Here is a 17,909-nt window from a genome sequence, read left to right as displayed (position 1 = left end):
CCCCATTTATAAGGCAAGAAATCCCACTTATTAAACCTGACAGGGCACACCTGTGAAGTGAAAACCATTTCAGGGGACTACCTCTTGAAGCTCATCAAGAGAATGCCAAGAGTGTGCAAAGCAGTAATCAAAGCAAAAGGTGGCTACTTTGAAGAACCTAGAATATGACATATTTTTCAGTTGTTTCACACTTGTTTGTTATGTATATAATTCCACATGTGTTAATTCATAGTTTTGACCAAGTGTTTAATACTGATGACCTATCCTCAAGATAGGTCATCAGTATCTAATCAGCGAAGGTCAAACTCCTGGCACCACTGCAGATCAGCCTGTGGCATCATGTTCATCAGCCCCTGTGCCTAGGTGCAGGATGGGCCTGAACTGCAAGACCAAGCACAGTCACAATCCAATGGATGACAATGTAATGGGTAATCCTTAAAGAGGCCTATTCTGAGGGTAGATCATCAGCATTAAACACTAAGAAATGCACTTTAATACATTTCTACCATGTTAAATTCACACATCAGTATAGTTTTTCTTACCTGTTGAGGGTTACTAAAGTTTGTTGAGTTTGTTACTGAGTTATTTGGATAAATACTAGATGATGGGGTAAAACTAGAGCCTGTAAAAGAAAAACATACTTGTTGTTTATAGTGTATTGTATTTATTGTTCAATACAGTAAATATAGTAAGTAACTATATGACAAAGTGTTATTCTATATAACAAAGTAAGAAAATAATATATCTTTAACTTTAATAGGCTATCCATTTTGTACAAGTCAAGCCAAACCAAGCAGCCAGTTGTTATCACTAGGGCAAACTCTGTTGTGACTATGTAATACATAAGTCCATTATATTCCTATAGGGATACAAAAGTATATATAGTCCATTGTGTTAGTCCTTTTGTATTCCTACTGCAAATGTATGAATCCTTTGAGTACTGATGTCACCATCCTCCTTGTCAATGGTGTATATCGCTACACATTTTGACAAAAGAGGAAGGACACAATGCAGAGTTGTAGGAAGCAATGGCCCAAAATCAGTAATTCAGGTGGAATACAATATTTTTTAAAGACATCAGATGTCAAAGCTTCCTATTTTATACAATGGTAAACAATTGCATTTATCTATGATCTATAATATATATCTATCATATTTGTACGACATTAACTTCTATACCTGGCATTTGGTAGGAATATGGAGTTTGGCCTGGTTGTGGTGTGGAGAATCCGGGACTATAACTTAAACAACCACTTTGCAGTGGAGACTGTGTTTGAGGGAGACCACCTTCTGTCTTGATACCAGGAAGCATGACTCCTAGATCTGCATGAAATGAACACAATTATTTATTGATAATGTTAATTAATGAAGAGCACTTAAAACAAATGAAACAATATAACAAAACAGGTGTCTCAAAATAACATAAGAAGAAACATACCATATGTTGGTAAACTATAAGGCTGTCCAGTTTGCGAGTATGCTGTGTAAACTGTAGGTTGCTGCATTCCAGAGTACTGGGTCTGACCAGCATAGGCTGACATAGTCTGTGCGGCTGGTGTTGAGAGAATATGTGGATAGGGCCTAATGAAAAAAAAAAAAAGTTTTACATTTAGCATATAGTGTATGTGTGACATGTTAACTAAACTGTATACTTCATCAATATTATTTTCGATTACGGCACAGAAGATTGCTTTATCTGTCATTGTCCAAAGCAGCAATTTCAATTGAATGGCTGCAATAATAATAGACATATACCAATATGAATTAATACAATTATAGATATGATAAACCTTGTAAATGAAGTTTCATTGCTTTATCAACTTTTTTTTTTTGTCTTAGAGAAAGATGCCTGTAGAAATGTGAAAGACTCTTGTTACTATAGGCAACATGTCCATGTTTTCTGTGAGATGGTTTTGATGCATTGACATAACAGAAAATCTAAAATATTGGATGCTTTGCTAACCTTAAAGAGGTCACATAGTTACATTGTTAGTATGGCTGAAAAAAGACAGTACATTCGGAAAGTCTTCAGACTCCTTCTCTTTTGCAGTCTTGTACAGAATTTTTTTTTAAAAAATCACGTTTTCTCCCATCATTCTGTACTCAGTATTCCATAATGACAAAGTGAAAACAGAATGTTTGAAATCTATGCTATTTTATTGAAAAGGAAAAATTAAATCTTGCATTAGCAGAAGTATTTAGACCATTTACTCAGTACTTCGTTGAGGCACCTTTGGCAGAGATTACAGCCTCCAGTATTCTTGAGTCTGATGCCACAAGGATTCCACACCTGGATTAGGGAATTTTCTCCCATTCTTCTCTGCAGATCTTCTAGATGAAGACCATTGGTGGACAACCATTTTTAGGTCTCTCCAGATTTAGTTCAAATCAGGGCTCTGGCTGGGCAACTCAAGGACATTCACAGAGTTGTCTGTAAGCCAACCCTGTGTTGCCTTGGCTATGTGCTTAGGGTCATTGTTGGAAGGTGAAACATCAGCCCAGTTTGAGATACAGAGCACTGTGGATCATGTTTTCATAACAAGATCTCTCTACTTTGCTCCCTTCAGTTTTCCCTGTCACAGCTGATGAAACACACCCCTACAACAAGATGCAGCCACCAGTGGCGTAACTATGGGCCCCAGGACAAACTATGAATTGGGGCCCCCCACCCCCATTAACCCACAACCCCATTACCCCACCCCCTCCCTACCACTCGCTCTGTGTATATATATCATTTGGCCCCCACCCAGACTGTATATATTTCACTTGGCCCCCACCCAGACTGTATATATTTTATTTGGCCCCTAGACTGTATATATTTCATTTTGACCCCTGTATATAAATGAATGATTGGCTGCCCTTCCCCCTCTCACTATGTATAGATTTTATTTATATGGCTGGTGTGGGCCCCCCTTTCTTTTTTTTTCTTTCTTTTAATTAACTTTCTTTATTATTATTTCAATATTAACAAACAATTTATAACATTAACATAATTTTTCAAACTGAAGCCCCACCCCACACCAATTCCCTCCCCCTCCCATCCCATGATGTGTCCTACTTCTCCACCAGCCCTCCGTAACATGACCGAGGAATGGTGGAGGGAGAGATGGAGAGCAGAGGGAACCCTATGGGTTCCATTCTCCCCAAATTCTACTCCATTTTTTCTCTATATCTCTTTGCTTATACAAAATATGTTCATATCTTTTATTGGTCTTTACCAAATTTAACCATGTGTTAATACTAGGAGCATCTCGCGCAAACCAAGAGCGTGCTATTAGGAGTGTTGCCAAAAACATTATTTTAAACAGATTTTTTTTATATTGGTGACAACCCACCTTGGCAAGATCCCCCAATACCCAGCATTCAGCAATAAAAGGAATCCGCACGTTCAGTTTTTTCTCTATGTAGTTGTGAATAGTCTCCCAATATTGTTTCAGCTCTGGGCAAGACCAGAACATATGCAAATAATCAGCGTCAGAAACATCACACCTAGGACAATTAGAATGATCCCTAATACCACATTTATTATGCCAGGAAGGAGTGACATAAAGTCTATGTAAAATATTAAACTGCACCAGAACTTGATTGAAATTTTGTGATACCAGTTTTAGATCCTGAGCTAACTTCTCCTGATCCTCCAAATGTGTCATTAAGCATTCTTTTTGCCAAGCCCTCTGTCCCGGGGACCAAATATCACCAAATCGTGCTGTAATTAAACTTTTATAAAGTTGAGAAATCTTGATCTTTTGCCCCAAATTCTCTATCAATCCGTTAAATTCTGTACAAGTGTAAATTTGCAACCAGTTTTTTTCTTCAATACTTAACAGTGCCGATCTTAACTGTAAATGCCGAAACCCCCTTTCTAAATTCAGTTCATAGGGCTACTACCAGGTGCCCCCGCCAGGCTGCCACCCTCTGTGTATAGATTTTATTTTATTTTTGTGCCCCCCCCCCCCCCGGCCCTTTCTAAATTCAATTTATAGTGCCGGGTGCCCCCAATATGGTGCACAGCGTGTGCATACCTAAAAAAAAAAATTCACCACTATAGGACACCTGGAAATAGCCGAGCTAGTGCTTGGCTATTTTCAGAACTCCAATAGTGGCATATGAAGGGTGACCATGCATGCTTGGCTTTGCTCCCTTCACTTGGTGGTCATGTTCTACAGATAGGAGAAGGTCACTGTAACAGATCTCCTGGCACCCCGACCGGGTACCTCCGTCGATGGATGCTCCTAGTGCTTCCCGAGGACTCCAAGCACTCCACTTGACACCGTAAGCACTGCAGACCCCACGAACCGCCGAAGCTTGGTTGAGGTCTCGCCAGGAGTAGATCACCCTATGATACACTCAGGAGATAATCCGGTCACATGTGTCTCCTCCCTCCCTATTCATTCATTATGGAGTGGGTGAAGATATCTGTTTGCATGTTCATTGTTGATTGCGTCACAGACAATGCCATTGTGTTTGTTGATTGCGTCACAGACAATGCCATTGTGTTTGTTGAATAGGGTTAGTTTTTATGTTTAAACTGTAAAGGATTGGCTGCCTGGTCATGTCCTCAGTTCCCAACCAGGTCCACGGGTGTGGTAACCTTGTTGGAAAATGTGTATAAGTCAATGCTTGTGTGTTCGATAAAGAGTTCCTGTTTTACATTCAACATAGAGCCTCGTCTCATGTGTATGGGGATTGCTATACGCTGTATACTCCCCTGGCTATAACTCCTAGCTCTTGTAAGAGCTGTTCCTGCTCTCTGGATTTAGGAGAGGTTCACCCACTGGAGCCTGGAGCCTTATCGTAGGTCCAGGGTGGGTAGGAGATGGTGAGACCTCAACCAAGTTTCGGCGGTTCGTGGGGTCTGCAGCGCTTAAGGTGTCAAGTGGAGTGCTTGGAGTTCTCGGGAAGCACTAGGAGCATCCATCGACGGAGGTACCCGGTCGGGGTGCCAGGAGATCCGTTACATTGGTGGCAGAAGTGGGATAGAGTCCTAGTGAGAGGAGAAGCAGCTCAGAGACACCGTTCATGGATTTACAAAATTGAGGGCAACGCTAGTATCCGTACAGCGCCCCTGGCTACAGCAGGATGGAATTGGCTAGTCTTCGAACAGCATTCCACTATGAGGAGGAGGATGACCCAGACTGGGGGGATGCAGTCCGGAAAGGAGTCTGGCACAAGGCCCTGGAAGATGTACAGCGTCGGCGGGGCGAGTGTCTCCCCAGTGAGGAGCAGCAGTTGCGGATGCAAGTGGCCCTGCAAATGCCCCTTCTGGGAGAGAAGCCCCTGGATGAGTGGGTGACAGAACTCAAAAGCCTGGTTTGGAAGGAGCTTTGGCTAGACGACGCCTACCAGGCACTCTGGTGGTATGTGATTCGGCACTCCCCCTGGATGGCTGAGCACGACAGATCTGAGGGAGAGGATTATGATGGCTCTGGCCTGTTGTTTGAGGCCTTTGCAGAATCGGAGTTCGGAGATGCTGGAGAGTCCCGGTTCTGGGATATATATGACTACAGGGAGGCTATGCATGATTGGGCTACAGTCAGAGAGGTGAGACAAGACCTGGCATCTCTAGTGACAAAGGAGTGGGAGCTGGAGCAGGATTACCAATACTTCTTCAGCTCAATTCGGCCCCAATATACACTGCCAGAGAGCTGGGTGGCAGTCCCAGACATACAACCCTACAGCTGGGAAGACCCGACTGAAGTATCCCCTGCTTCAGTACCAGCTACAGGGGTAGGGGACCTCATAAACTGGTCCTGGGGGAACCCCATATGGCAGGTGGAGATGGGACCGAGATCTCTCCACTGGCCCTACAGGGATGCTGGGAGGTCGGCCAAGATCCCCAACTGCAGCCGGAGTTTCAGGGAGTAAGGACAGTCGGTCCTGCTCCCCAGCGGCAGTATGTTTTGCAGGGAGAGGAGAGCATCGTCTCCATTCCTTAGCAGCAGTGTACCTTGAAGGGAGAGGAGACAATCGGTCTCTCTCCCCAACCACAGGGGGATAGCACTCCTAACTCTGATGGTGCAGATGGAACCGCAGTCTCTGCACCAGGCCTACCGGGGATGCTGGACGGCCGGTACGGATCCCCCATCAACCCCGCAGGAATGCCAGGAGGAGGAGGTAAGCGATCCCTCCTCTCCACAGCTGATCCGCAACAAGGTCCTGGGGGCAGGATTCCCTGACCCCATCCCAGCAGAAGAGCTGGCATCTGGGCAGAGCGCAGTTGGCCTCTGGCCTCCCCTATCCTCTTCTCCAGAGCCTGACTCCCCACAGGCTACCCCAGCGGAAGAGCCGGCATCTGGGCAGAGCGCAATTAGCCTATGCCCTCCCCTATCCTCTTGTCCAGAGGCTGACTCCCCACAGGCTACCCCAGCATAAGAGCTGGCATCTGGTCAGAGTGCAGTTGGCCTCTGCCCTCCCCTATCCTCTTCTCCAGAGCCGGACTCCCCATAAGTTACCCCAGCGGAAGAGCTGGCATCTTGGCAGAGCGCAGTCGGCCTCTGCCCACCAAGTACCCACAGCTCCAACAACAATGAAGCAAGGAGTAGTAGATTCCCACTCAACAGTTGGGGACATACAGGACAGAGCCAGGCCCCAGAGTTCAGCACGACCAGTGTTTGCTTATGGGTGGGCTACTCGACTAACTCAGGCACCGACCGACAGGAGGTCAGGTACCTGGTTAGTCTACTGTTGGGAGAGGAGAAATGTGACGGACTGAACCGTCACTGGGGCTGCTGGAGAAGCCTGAGGACCAGCCTCCTTCCTACAGACTATGGACCGAGAACTATGGAAACCCCCTAAGACCTTTTGGGGTTACAAGGAACTATGAACCCTCATTTATGTGTGTAATTTATATGCCACATATTTCCTATTGCCCATTAAAAAGACATGGTGTGGATTCAGGAACACAAAAAGGGTTAACTCTGCACTGAGACTCCCAATGATTGTGTTAGTGATGGGATTAAGATAGTTGATTATAATAGCAGCCGACTCCTAGATGAGTAGATCACCCTATGATACACTTAGGAGATAATCCCATCACATGTGTCTCCTCCCTCCCTATTCATTCATTATGGAGTGGGTGAAGATGTCTGTTTGCATATTTATTGTTGATTGCGTCACAGACAATGCCATTGTGTTTGTTGATTGCGTCACAGACAATGCCATTGTGTTTGTTGAATAGGGTTAGTTTTTATGTTTAAACTGTAAAGGATTGGCTGCTAGGTCATGTCCTCAGTTCCCAACCAGGTCCACGGGGGTGGTAACCTTGTTGGAAAATGTGTATAAGTCAATGCTTGTGTGTTCAATAAAGAGTTCCTGTTTTACATTCAACATAGAGCCTCGTCTCATGTGTATGGGGATTGCTATACGCTGTATACTCCCCTGGCTATAAATCCTAGCTCTTGTAAGAGCTGTTCCTGCTCTCTGGATTTAGGGGATGTTCACCCACTGGAGCCTTGTCGTAGGTCCAGGGTGGGTAGGAGACGGTGAGACCTCAACCAAGCTTCAGCGGTTCGTGGGGTCTGCAGCGCTTACGGTGTCAAGTGGAGTGCTTGGAGTCCTCGGGAAGCACTAGGAGCATCCATCGAAGGAGGTACCCGGTCAGGGTGCCAGGAGATCCGTTACAGTCGCAGAGTTGGGACCCACACCTATCTGACATATGTGGCATATAGTAGTGAGATCTCATAGTCATTCATTTCTAAGAATTCATCTAAGCCTTTCTAAAACCGTCAACTGTTCTTCCGGTCTTCAGGTAGACTGTTCGACGGATTTATAGCTCTTATAGAAAAGAATCCTTGTTGCCTCTGGAAACGGAACTTTTTCTTCTTCAGACGGAGGTGCTGATCCTTGTTTTTCAAGGGGATTTTCCATAGAACAGCTTATTCCATAAACATCAAGTTAGCTTCTTTCCATTGTATAGGGATAACTGTTCAATTATGAAGTTAAGGACCCAGTGTCACCCATCAGTTAAGCATCTACCAGAGATAGCCAAGTCTGAAAAATTCCACTTTGAAAGCAGCTTAACTTGGATGAGACAGAGAAGGTGGGAGTCAAACTATGTAATTGTGACACAAGAAATCTGCTGAATGCATTTTATTAAAACCAAAGTGCCTGCAGCTGCAATCTATGCACTTGTAGACGTTACCTGTTCTACCATATGGTGCTCCATCTGGTACCATATGAAAGAGAATAGCTCTGCCATATTGCCTCTGATGGAGCATGACATCATGTTCCTTTTCATCAGTTTCAAATGGAGTCCAACAGAAAGTACCTCTGTATGCCTCTATATGATTTTGGAAACACGTTGAAGTATAGAAAGGCCTCATAAAAGTATATGTGCACTGTAATTCACCATGGGTATGAGCCCTTACACTTTATTTAATCTTATTGGCTGAATTTACTCTTTTCTTTACCTAATATGCTATAAGATGTTTTTTGCATATGAGCTTTCCCTGTGTGAAATATAAATTGGAATTTCTATTGATTATATCACATCATCCATCCTTACTTATCACTGCTTTCCCTTATTCAGTAATCTCAACTGCTCAAACCAAAGCGATTTTGAGGGAACCTTTTAATATATTTTATTATTTTATTTGTTTTTCTCAAATTTTCCAATCAAGAAATACTAAACTTAAAAATGAATGATAAACGTAAAAAAGAAATATATTTGTCTCGACTTTTTGTCAGCAGCATTTTCTGCATAAGCCTGATTCTGCATAAGCTTGTAGAAATCCTGCTGCGAAACAGGGGTTAATTTCATGGTTATCTGTAACATCTTCTGCTGGTGGCCAACTAAGGTATTGGGCTTAACAAAGGGGTAGGGCTTAACAATTGTTTGTCCTACTGTAGACAGGACACAGCAGGGAGGCCACTTATCTTTAAACCTGTCACAATATTTTGATTAGTAGAAGGGGGCACTGCTGAGCTTCTGTGACACAAAAGATTCCTTCATATATTCCTTAGTTTTAATTGTTATGAAACAATTAAATATATATGTATTTTAAACAAAATAGGATGAAACTCATGAAGGAAATAAAAGGGAGGAATGGCTCAGATATCCTTTTTGTAGGAAGGGGCATTTTCTGTGTTTAAAAATCCTTTAAGGGAGAACAACAAAGAGGCCCAATTGCATTTATATTCACATATAAAATGCTGATATAAAATTTTATTTAATGAGCTTAGTTGTAGATAAAGTGCCACATATTTTATACAATAACCAAATATATAAGGCCAATTCTGAATTGACCTTACCATTATACTATACACTGCGTGCAGAATTATTAGGCAAATGAGTATTTTGACCACATCATCCTCTTTATGCATGTTGTCTTACTCCAAGCTGTATAGGCTCGAAAGCCTACTACCAATTAAGCATATTAGGTGATGTGCATCTCTGTAATGAGAAGGGGTGTGGTCTAATGACATCAACACCCTATATTAGGTGCGCTTAATTTTAGGCAACTTCCTTTCCTTTGGCAAAATGGGTCAAAAGAAGGACTTGACAGGCTCAGAAAAGTCAAAAATAGTGAGATATCTTGCAGAGGGATGCAGCACTCTTAAAATTGCAAAGCTTCTGAAGCGTGATCATCGAACAATCAAGCGTTTCATTCAAAATAGTCAACAGGGTCGCAAGAAGCGTGTGGAAAAACCAAGGCGCAAAATAACTGCCCATGAACTGAGAAAAGTCAAGCGTGCAGCTGCCAAGATGCCACTTGCCACCAGTTTGGCCATATTTCAGAGCTGCAACATCACTGGAGTGCCCAAAAGCACAAGGTGTGCAATACTCAGAGACATGGCCAAGGTAAGAAAGGCTGAAAGACGACCCCCACTGAACAAGACACACAAGCTGAAACGTCAAGACTGGGCCAAGAAATATCTCAAGACTGATTTTTCTAAGGTTTTATGGACTGATGAAATGAGAGTGAGTCTTGATGGGCCAGATGGATGGGCCCGTGGCTGGATTGGTAAAGGGCAGAGAGCTCCAGTCCGACTCAGACGCCAGCAAGGTGGAGGTGGAGTACTGGTTTGGGCTGGTATCATCAAAGATGAGCTTGTGGGGCCTTTTCGGGTTGAGGATGGAGTCAAGCTCAACTCCCAGTCCTACTGCCAGTTTCTGGAAGACACCTTCTTCAAGCAGTGGTACAGGAAGAAGTCTGCATGCTTCAAGAAAAACATGATTTTCATGCAGGACAATGCTCCATCACACGCGTCCAAGTACTCCACAGCGTGGCTGGCAAGAAAGGGTATAAAAGAAGAAAATCTAATGACATGGCCTCCTTGTTCTCCTGATCTGAACCCCATTGAGAACCTGTGGTCCATCATCAAATGTGAGATTTACAAGGAGGGAAAACAGTACACCTCTCTGAACAGTGTCTGGGAGGCTGTGGTTGCTGCTGCACGCAATGTTGATGGTGAACAGATCAAAACACTGACAGAATCCATGGATGGCAGGCTTTTGAGTGTCCTTGCAAAGAAAGGTGCCTATATTGGTCACTGATTTGTTTTTGTTTTGTTTTTCAATGTCAGAAATTTATATTTGTGAATGTTGAGATGTTATATTGGTTTCACTGGTAAAAATAAATAATTGAAATGGGTATATATTTGTTTTTTGTTAAGTTGCCTAATAATTATGCACAGTAATAGTCACCTGCACACACAGATATCCCCCTAAAATAGCTAAAACTAAAAACTACTTCCACAAATATTCAGCTTTGATATTAATGAGTTTTTTGAGTTCATTGAGAACATGGTTGTTGTTCAATAATAAAATTAATCCTCAAAAATACAACTTGCCTAATAATTTTGCACTCCCTGTACAGACATGGATGACCCTATTAACACCTAAATATTAGTGAACAAAATTCTCTAAGTACAATTATACATAATTTTTGTCCTGTTCCTTATTGTTCTTGAAAACGGAACAGGAAAAGATGAAAGTTTCCATTTAAAGCTGTCTTAATAGAGAAAAGTGTGGGGATTAAAGAACTCCACAATTGCTACCTACACTACAGCCTACTGAATTAATCCATTAATACTGCTGAGAAAGGATTACACAAATCAGTATATACAATACTTTTGTACTAATAAACCCATGAAATCTGGACTCATTGTTATCTAGACTCTCCTGGACAGAGAAAGATCTGAACAGTGAGCTTAAAAGAGAATCGGTTACCAAGAAAACTGACCCTAAACTACTATAATGTCTGGATAGCTGAAAAGGCACATATTTTGATTCTATATTTCTTATCTCTGGACTCCCTTTAATTCCCCTGCAGTAAGCCTGCCAAGGATCTGTGCTCTGCATTGTAAAGCATCCCCTGGACTCCTAGTCTCTGACAAACAGTAACCATCAGACTCCTAAATGATTCCTTTTGATAATGTTTCATAGTGAGATTTCCTTTAAACACCTTATACATAGGTTCAGTTATATATTATATTCACACACACACACACACACATAATCCACCATCACTTGTCTATCATATGTACGCTCAATGTTGTCATCAATTATGGATGTGGACGGGCGTCCAGCTCCTTCTTCAAGGCTGACACTTGTGCGAACTTCCTTGAACTTCTCCATCCATTTAAACACATTTCTTCACAAAACAGTTTCTCTATACTGTACACGAAGCCTTCGATAAATATTGGCACCAGACCACAAAGAAATGAATCACTGCACACTACTATTCTTTCATGCAAATCATAAGTGGGCAGCCATTGTTTCTCGCAACGCAGTTACAAATGAACTGACATAACACCTTCAAGTGCGGATAATCCTTGACTCATCTATCTATCATCTCTGTACAGTGTGTATGTTAAATGCACACTTTGACATACCGATCGTCCATATAAAACAATGGAATACTTTATGGATATGTTTCTGTACGTTTTTGGACATAAAATATTTTTAAAAACAAGGTGCGAAATGGGTCTAAAGCAGGAATAACATATGCATTTTGGTTGAAAGGTTTTGAGCGAAATCCAGAAGTGGATCCAAAAGGAAGAGCAGTATAAAGGAAGCCCAAATCTGCATCAGAGGCTCCTTCAAGAGGCTCCATCACAGATTCCTCCTTATATAAAAACAGTGGACACATCAGTAGAATGGGCCCTTTTAAAAATCAGTTGGGTCTGTTGTGAGCGATTAATGTCTGCTGTGCGACACTGTGTTGTGGTTTCCACTATAATAGGAAACCAGGATGCAGATGTGAGCCTTATTGAAGCCTTATGGACACTTATCAAAATTGTCATTTTGTGCATGTACTTTTCCTGGTGGATTTTTAGTACTACTGAGAAGCTTATGGGAAAAACACCAGAAAAAAACACCATATTCGCAGCCTGCCGCATTTTGGAAAAAAATAAATAAAAATAAACGCCAAAATTCAAGAAACAGTAGTGCTGTATGTTCATATTAAACAGTATATAGTAATGAAATAAAATATGGGTGCAAAAAATTAAAATACTGTAAGTAAAAGTTGCAAATAATTTGACAAATCTGTCCCATTCTAGGTAGTCTCCTCCTCAACTACACGCTGTTCTATTTCCAGCATTGTCCTAAATACCGTACATGTTAACTAATAGAGATGGCCTTGCGGTTTGCCCGGTCGTCGTTTCGCGGTGAACTTTGCGTGTTCGCGATTCACCGAACATGCGAACAAATGGAGAAATTTGCGCCCACCATATTCTTTTGCATTGTGAAGAACTTTGACCCATGACACATCCATCAGGTGGTACAGGACAGCCAATTGAGATGTTTCAGCACATAGACATACCCCTTACCTTATAAATAAACCTGATCTGGCCGCCATTTTACATTCAGTGTTTTGCCAGTGTAGGGAGAGATTGCTGTGTGGAGCAGGGACAGGCTGTTAGGGACCCCAAATGCTAGCTAATAGGGCCACAAAGGACTGGCATAGGTGTGCTATCGATAGGTGTGATACACAGAGGGGTGCGATATACTTATAATATACTTTTATAATGAGTCAAAAACACATAGATCTATATAGTGATCACCTGGAAGTCAGGGGCCTAGGGCCTAGGGGATTACTAGGGCCATTTTTATATAGGGTAAGGTTCCGGACAGGGTTGCTCTTCTCAGGGCGGGTGGTCTGTGGTTAGGCTATCAGGGCCAGAATAGCACCCCCCTGTAGGGCAATATCAGGGACAGTTCTTTGCCCACCCTGTCCTTCAATACCACATCATCATCTAGCCCAGGGATAGATGTTTTTTGCTTTCCCTCCGGGATTCATGGATGTGCACTGGAACCCCCCGGATTGTGGTAGGACATATGGTTTCTGATTTGGTGCCGCCGAGCACTTGTTATTGCCTACCACATCTATGCTTTTTGCTTAACTTTAATAATTTAATTTATTTTCATTTTGAGGGATATCTTTTCCATTCACACGTCCGCAAAATGGGTCCGCATCCATTCCACAATTTTACGGAACGGGTGCAGACCCATGCATTTAAAATGGGTCCGGAATGTGCTGTCCGCATCCGCATTTGCGGATCCGCATTTGCGGATCCGCATTTGCGGATCCACACTTCTGTATCTGTGCTTCCGTTTCCGCAAAAAAATAGAACATATCCTATTCTTGTCCTCAAATGCAGACAAGATTAGGCATTTTCTATTATAGTGCCGGTGATGTGCGGTCCACAAATTGCGAAATGCACATTGCCGGTGTCCGTGTTTTGCGGATCCGCAAAACACTTACGGACGTGTGAATGGACCCTCATAGTAACATTATTAAAGGTTACGTTTATCTTTATGTATATTCTAAAGGATTGCCTTCCTTGTACAATGTTATAATATACTTTCTATGTTAGAAAGTATATTATAGTGCATTTGTATTGTGCGGCAGTTGTGTGCGGTCCTGCTGCGATATTGCAGGTATATAGAGGGACAAGCGTTATTGGAACAAATAATTTCTACTGGTGTGATATACCAATCGTCCCCCAAAAAAACTGATTGAAGTGAGGTGTTATAAACCAATATACTTTCTTTATAGTGCATTTGGGTACTGTATAGTGCATTTGCGCATGCACGTACGTGAAAATTATATTGTCGATTGTTCGCATTGGAAAAAAAAATGAATAGAGATCGCAAATTCTAATAATACATCTGGTATGTCACTGTCCATGTTGTGGGACTATTTGTGCACTTATAGTAATTATTTCTTGGCTGCAAATGTGAGCTGAAAGTTTTTCAGGTTCGCCTGCCATTAAAATGAATGGGACCCGCCGCGAACTTGCGGTTCGCGAACATTTGATCGCTTTCGCGAACCGTCCAGGCAGATGTTCATCCATCACTATCCACTAATTCTTGGAATACAATTGTGGTATGTCCATATTAGTGCTGTCTGCAGACATTAGGCTGCAAACAAATAGAAAAGTTATGCAGGGCTGTCAGGATTTGAGTGTTTGAGTGGAGGTAACCATTTTAATCAGCTGTTGTGGATTTTTCTTAAATACTATGTACAACGTATATTTTTTTATAATATATACATGCAGATAAATACCATATTTTTCGCCCTATAAGACAAACCTAGGTTTTAGAGGAGGAAAATAAGAAAACTAATATTTTTCATTAGACCACCACTGTTAATAAGACCTCAGCTCAGACCCCCAATGTTAATCAGACCCCCAAACAGACCTCAGATCAGAACCCCAGTGTTAAGTAGACACCCAGCTCAGACCCCCAATCAGACCTCAGATCAGACCCCCAGGGTTAATTAGACCACAGCTCAGACCTTTAATTAAACCTTGGATCAGACCTCTAATGCTGATTAGAACACAACTCATATACACAATCAGACCTCAAATCAGACCCCCAATAATTATTATACTGCTGCTTAGACCCTCAATCAGAGCCCAGATCAGAAAAAATAATCAACTCACCTCTCTTGTTCTGAACACCACTCCTGAGATTCAGCGCTCTTCCTGCTGCTCTGTGCTGTGATCCGACATCGCGCAGTGTGGGTTTAACAAGACAGATACTGTATGTCCTCACGCTGTACGCAGGTCACAGCACAGCATGAGAAGACCAGGAAGCGGTGAATTCACTGCTTCCCGGTCCTGCTTTACTAATGAGTGATTTCTCCACTGGGTGGAAAAAAGTGTATCTTATTGGCTGAAAAATACAATATTTTTATTCATGATGAAAAAATATTGTACGTGTTAAAACATGAAAGCAGTTTAGATACAGAAAAAGATAAAGAGGTTGTGTATCTGAAGCCATAAAAATAGCTACAAATTGTCTTACAGTTTTTTTTTCCATGATAAAGTTATTAATGACTAGTGTTGAGCGCAAATATTCGTATTACGGCTTTTTATCGTGAATATCGGCACTTCGACAATTCGTGAAAATTTTGAATATAGTGCTATATATTCGTAATGACGAATATTAGTGTTTTTTTGTTTAACACAGTACACATCAGGTGATCATCCCTCCCTTCTTCTAGCTTGTGGGCCAATGAGAAGGCTTTGTCACAGCTTAGCAATATCCCTAGCAACCAATAGAAAGTTGCCTACCCCTTACTATATAAGAACCTCCCCAGAAGCTATTTTCAAAAGTTGATTGCAGCTATAAAAGAGACAGCAGTGTCATTGCTGTGCTCTGTTGTATTACATTAGACAGTTAACTTATATATATATAATTCAAATAGTTAGGGGGAGATAGTCTGTGTAGGTTAGATTGATCTATAGTGTAGGTTCCAGTGCAGGATGTTAGGCAGTGTGATAGGTTCTGCTGTCCACACATACCTGCTACAGACATACTGCTGTGATGTCACAAGCTGCACGTATTGAGAAAAAATATCTGCATCATTAATTGCCGAAAATTCGCAAGCACAAATATATTGGAGCACTCTATCTGCATATAAAGCTATTGTAATGTTCTGCCGTGCCAAACATTTTCTCCAGTCTCAGGAAACTTATACCAGCTTGAAAAATGTAGTATAAGTGACCCATGCCTGTATTTTGCGCGCATTACACAAATATTACATTGCCGATTTTCGCAATCAAGAAAATAATCTCAAATTCTGGAATTTGCAAATATATGACGAATATTCTACAAAATATTTGTGAAATATTGCAAATTCGAATATTGCACCTGCCGCTCATCACCATTTATGACCTATCCACAGGATAGGTCTTCGATATCAGATCGGTAGGGGTTCAACACACAGCACCTCCGCAGATCGTCTGTTTAAATAGGCCTCTGTTGCCTCTTCCTAGGCCAGTGATGTCACATTCATCAGTCACACGGCCTGTGTGCAGCTTTGTCCAATTCAAATGAACGGGCCTGGGCTGCAATACCAAGCACAGCTGCTATGCAATTGACAGCAATTGACAGCATTGTGCGTGCTCACCAGAAGGCAGTAAACTCTTTAAATTACTGATTAGCGGGGCTGCTGGGTTTTGGACCCCCACCAATTAGATGTTGATTACCTATCCTGAGTATAGGTTATTAATATTAAACACCACTTAACCTAAGTGACATATATGCCTACAATTTATTAAAAGCATATACCTAAGATATACAGAAAATTTAATATATGGCTGGAACCTGCTATTAGCAGGTGTAGATCGGCACAAACATTTGCACCATTTTCTGTCATTCATAATCATAGATCTGTCAGAAAGTTGTTGGCCACGCTCTTCACAATTACCCCACAAAACTGGTAAGTGGTGAGAAAAGTTGCAATTTTTACACAAAAATGGCTTGCACCATGATTTGCGACCTTCTCCATAGGCATAAATGCTTCAAATAAAGCCAGTTACAACAATTAAGTCCTGTATTAGCCATAATATCAGCATACATATACTGTAAGATGGGCACTGGTTCTGTTTCATAAATCACTATTGTCACATTTCATACATGTAGTCAAGATGTCTGCAGGTATCAATGTCTTTACTGTCATAGCTTAGGGCACAGTTTCCAAACAACGGTTTATTGAGGTCGGAATGGGATTAGGGATTCTTTGAGTGTGGAAAAATTGTTCAGGGGTTCCCCCAAAGAAAAATTTGGGGCGGTTATAAAAATAACTTTTTGAGTTGCACACAATATATATGGTTATTAAATCAAGCTTCAAGGCCGATGATGGAAACTGTTCTGCAATGTATTCATGTTAACAGAGCACATCCCAGAAGTTTATCAATAATTAAGTTTCGGTAACACAATGCTGAGGCGCTGTAAGGAAATTGTCTAAGCAGAACAAAGAGTCAAGAGTTCGAAAGCTACAAAGTAAAGTAAAAATATATAGCCAATGTACTGTATAGTTGTAACTCTATACAGACTATAGAACAACCACTTGCCTATTCTCCTTGGTGGTGAAAAGACATCCCATTTACAAGTGTTATGGGGAAGTTGAAGCGATAAAATGGAGCTATAAGTAAGATCTGTAGAGTATGTCAGACTAGAGGTCCACATAGTCCCTGTGGCACTTCTCTGTATGAAACTGGCAGAGGCACAGTACGGTCCCCTAGAATTCTATGGGTGCCCTATTATAGCTTCATATATATATATTTGTAGCTGCAATATGATTGCGTGCATGAGCTGTAAGTTAAGATATATTTTTCTCAATTCATATTATATTTTAAATACACATATCCAGCTATTATTACTACCATACCCCTGATAATAGAAGGGTGAACACAGTCAAGACAGTTTTACACTTTATAGTTAGGGATGGCATGCTTGCATTACAGAGCATGAAATTCTTTGCAGCTGTCTAACTTTGCAGTGATCTTCTCATGCTGAGTTTTTTACATATAGATTTTCAGATATAAAGCATAACTTTTCATGCAATGTTTCATAGGAATTTAACCCTAAATAGACTGCCAGACTTTTTTTTTAAATGGAGCAGCTCCAAAAGAATTAAAAATGCATATACTAATTGGCCCTGTGCTTAACA

At 41.6% G+C, this 17,909-nt stretch overlaps 1 protein-coding gene across 12 annotated transcripts in view; it reads right to left on the bottom strand.

Moving 5' to 3' along the window:
• The window catches only part of EYA4 (EYA transcriptional coactivator and phosphatase 4), a 390,423-nt gene that overhangs the window by 121,860 nt on the left and 250,654 nt on the right, over positions 1-17,909 (bottom strand). For all 12 annotated transcript variants that reach the window (XM_040429159.1, XM_040429165.1, XM_040429163.1 and 9 more), the window contains 3 exons: positions 1,439-1,581; positions 1,180-1,323; positions 543-622 (listed from right to left, as the gene is read on the bottom strand). In XM_040429159.1, coding sequence (XP_040285093.1) covers positions 543-622; positions 1,180-1,323; positions 1,439-1,581 — 367 coding nt within the window. The remainder of the gene's footprint in view (positions 1-542; positions 623-1,179; positions 1,324-1,438; positions 1,582-17,909) is intronic.

This window comes from Bufo bufo, chromosome 4, assembly GCF_905171765.1.
Source record: "Bufo bufo chromosome 4, aBufBuf1.1, whole genome shotgun sequence".
NCBI lineage: Eukaryota > Metazoa > Chordata > Amphibia > Anura > Bufonidae > Bufo > Bufo bufo.
Note: the sequence above shows the minus strand (reverse complement) of the source record. Positions and strands in the feature narration are given on the sequence as shown.